The sequence below is a fragment of the Entamoeba dispar genome, genomic scaffold, assembly GCF_000209125.1.
Source record: "Entamoeba dispar SAW760 scf_1105229459881 genomic scaffold, whole genome shotgun sequence".
Taxonomy (NCBI): domain Eukaryota; phylum Evosea; order Mastigamoebida; family Endamoebidae; genus Entamoeba; species Entamoeba dispar.
This window is the reverse complement of record NW_001853914.1, coordinates 1-1,737: the sequence shown is the minus strand read 5'-3', so window position 1 is coordinate 1,737 and position 1,737 is coordinate 1. Positions and strand designations below refer to the sequence as shown.

General features: G+C 20.7%; 2 protein-coding genes across 2 annotated transcripts, besides 4 other annotated features; both read right to left on the bottom strand.

Moving 5' to 3' along the window:
- Positions 1-6: 6 nt before the first annotated feature.
- Positions 7-633, bottom strand: EDI_178580 (uncharacterized protein; the record flags this gene model as incomplete). Its single annotated transcript, XM_001736478.1, has 1 exon — positions 7-633. The coding sequence occupies one exon, from the start codon at positions 631-633 to the stop codon at positions 7-9; it is 627 nt and encodes a 208-aa protein (XP_001736530.1).
- Positions 450-491: a sequence feature (AT_rich).
- Positions 632-789: a sequence feature (AT_rich).
- EDI_178570 (protein phosphatase-2B, putative) lies at positions 782-1,701 on the bottom strand (the record flags this gene model as incomplete). Its single annotated transcript, XM_001736477.1, has 2 exons — positions 782-894; positions 954-1,701. 2 exons carry the CDS (start codon positions 1,699-1,701, stop codon positions 782-784), a joined length of 861 nt encoding a protein of 286 aa, XP_001736529.1.
- Positions 901-942: a sequence feature (AT_rich).
- Positions 1,007-1,093: a microsatellite.
- Positions 1,702-1,737: the final 36 nt, after the last annotated feature.

The window sequence follows — 1,737 nt, the reverse complement described above, 5'->3', positions numbered from 1 at the left end:
ATTGAATTAAGATAAACAGCATTTTTTAGAAGGATGAGAATGAGAATTTGATTGATATAGAAATGAAAAAGAATCATCTTGAGATGGAGGTTGTTTGATTATATCATTAATTTTATTAGATAAGATAGTAATGATATCAGAATGGATAGAATTACAAGCAGAACCAGTTAGAGAAGAAGAATAATATAAAGGAGGATAGTTCATTTTTTTAAGTTGTTTAAGAATTTGACGTTCACTTATAGTAGAAGGAAGATCTGATTTAGTTCCAATACAAAAGATAGGAGGAGGAAGAAGAAATTGATGAGAAATTCTTTTATAATAGTATTTTAATGAATGAAAAGAATCTGAATTACTCATATCAAAAATGAGTAATAATAAAGTTGAACCTTTTAATTCATCTCCAATAGGACAATACCTATTAGAATAACAAAATTCCCAGAATGCAGTTCTAATTATTTTATTATCAATAATATAAAATTTAGTTTTATAATCAATTCCAATAGGTGGGAGATATTTTGAAATAAATTGATTATTAACAATTCGATCACAAAGACATGTTTTTCCAGAACCTCTATCACCAATAATAGAGACTTTAAGAAAATAATCATAATTATATTGTTGATTATATTCCATTAATTTATTAACTTTTAAGTTTATATAAAATATCTTTTTAATAAATTAATATTTGAAATATTTTATCATTAATTTCATAAAATAAAAATTATTATTTATATAAAAAATAAGAATTGAATATCAAAAAAAAAAAAAGAAATGATAAAAATTAAATAAGAGTAGTCTTTGATTTATTTTGAAGTTCAAGGAATTTAATACGAAGTTCATCTAATGTTAAAGGAGTAGACTCTTCTCGAATTTTTTGAACAAAATGTTGTTCATCTAAAGAATAAATATTTATAATAAAAAAAATGATTTAAATAAAATAAAGAAAAACAAACAAATTGATGGTTGTTGTGTACCAATTGATGAATGTAAAATGTTGTTAGTTAATTTATTAATATCATTACCATTAAATGATCTAAATAATATTTTATTATCATTAATATTATCATTAATATTATCATTAATATTAATATTAATTTGAGATGAAATAGATTGATTAATTTGATTAAAACTTTGATTTATTAAATTTTGAGTAGGATTAAATTGAGAAGATATAATTGGTGGAAGAAAAGAATGAGATAATTCATCATTTTCAGGACAATCAAAAATACAAAAATCATCATTCAAATTATTTTCATCATTATCATTTAAATCATTTAAATTATCATCTATATCATCAGTAGTAAATGTTAAATAAATAAATTGTTTAATAAATGAACTAATATTTTCCATTATAATATCTAATGAATAATTTAAAGCATATTCAATAGTAGGATTATAATCATTATCAACTAATGATATTGGATATTTACTAATATCAATATTTGTATCAGTAATAAGCATAACTGCTGCTTTATTTTTAAATGAATAATGTGTTGCACCAAAAATTGTAAAACAAAGTGGAAAATTTAATTGATTATTTCCAAAATAATGCATTTCAACACCATCATTAACCCATTGATGTCCTCTAATAATTGCAATACATTGATTATCTTGAAGAAATTTATTAATTGCTTTATATCCATATTTATATGAACAATTTCTTTCTATATTAGGAATAAAATCAATTGATTGATAATACATTTTAAAATCTAAATGTTCATTTAGATTTTAAAATGT